Source organism: Diaphorina citri, unplaced genomic scaffold, assembly GCF_000475195.1.
Source record: "Diaphorina citri unplaced genomic scaffold, Diaci psyllid genome assembly version 1.1 scaffold6650, whole genome shotgun sequence".
Lineage (NCBI taxonomy): Eukaryota > Metazoa > Arthropoda > Insecta > Hemiptera > Psyllidae > Diaphorina > Diaphorina citri.
Genome location: NW_007384026.1, coordinates 3,656 through 4,377, shown reverse-complemented (window position 1 = coordinate 4,377; position 722 = coordinate 3,656). Strand labels below are relative to the sequence as shown.

The following is a 722-nucleotide window of genomic DNA, read 5'->3' as shown; positions in this document are numbered from 1 at the left end:
GAGAGAGAGAGAGAGGGAGAGCGGAATGTGGAGGTCAAAAGTGAGTTAGGTTACCTATTTTGGTATTGGTATAAAAAGATTAAAGAGGGCCATCGGCTATTTAAGCCCTATGTCACTGCGACCTGATTAGATCTTTTGTAGAGAGTAGCTAAATAAATACTAATCTTGTATTTCAGCCTTTGAAACAGAAATCTAGTATTATTGGCTCATCAACTTTCTCTAATATTCCTACCTTTTTCATTTCAATGCCACACCAGATCACTCCCATCATCCTCCTCCTCCTCCTCCTCCTCCTTCTTTTCATTTCAATGCCACGCCAGATCACTCCCATCATCCTCCTCCTCCTCCTCCTCCTCCTTCTCCTCCTCCTCCGCCTCCTCCTCAAAACAACTGCTGATCGTACACTTGCCCGTTTTTCTTATGAAATCCTCCGTAGCCCGTCAGGCCCAGTCCGCTCCAATCCGTGTACCCGCCCCCATAGTGGCCCCCGTAGCCGCCCTTCTTAAATATCCCTATGGAGCCCATCATAAGCGCCAACTTGGACAGGAGCAAAGCTTTCCCTCCTAGCATGGCCATGAATTGAAACCCGAGCGGGATTAGGAAGGCGGAAATGATCATGTAGCTGCCGACAACCAGCGGGAACACCTTTTTGTAATAGTGGCGGTGGCGGCCTGAAACACAGAAAGCGGGGGAGTCAGACAGGTGGGCCGAAGTGTCGCCTG

General features: G+C 49.3%; 1 protein-coding gene across 1 annotated transcript in view; it reads right to left on the bottom strand.

Moving 5' to 3' along the window:
• Positions 1-381: 381 nt before the first annotated feature.
• The window catches only part of LOC113472629, a gene marked incomplete at its 5' end in the record, with an annotated part of 2,638 nt that continues 2,297 nt past the window's right edge, over positions 382-722 (bottom strand). Inside the window, one exon of the mRNA XM_026832424.1 lies at positions 382-671. Within this exon, the coding sequence (XP_026688225.1) occupies positions 382-671 (290 nt within the window). The remainder of the gene's footprint in view (positions 672-722) is intronic.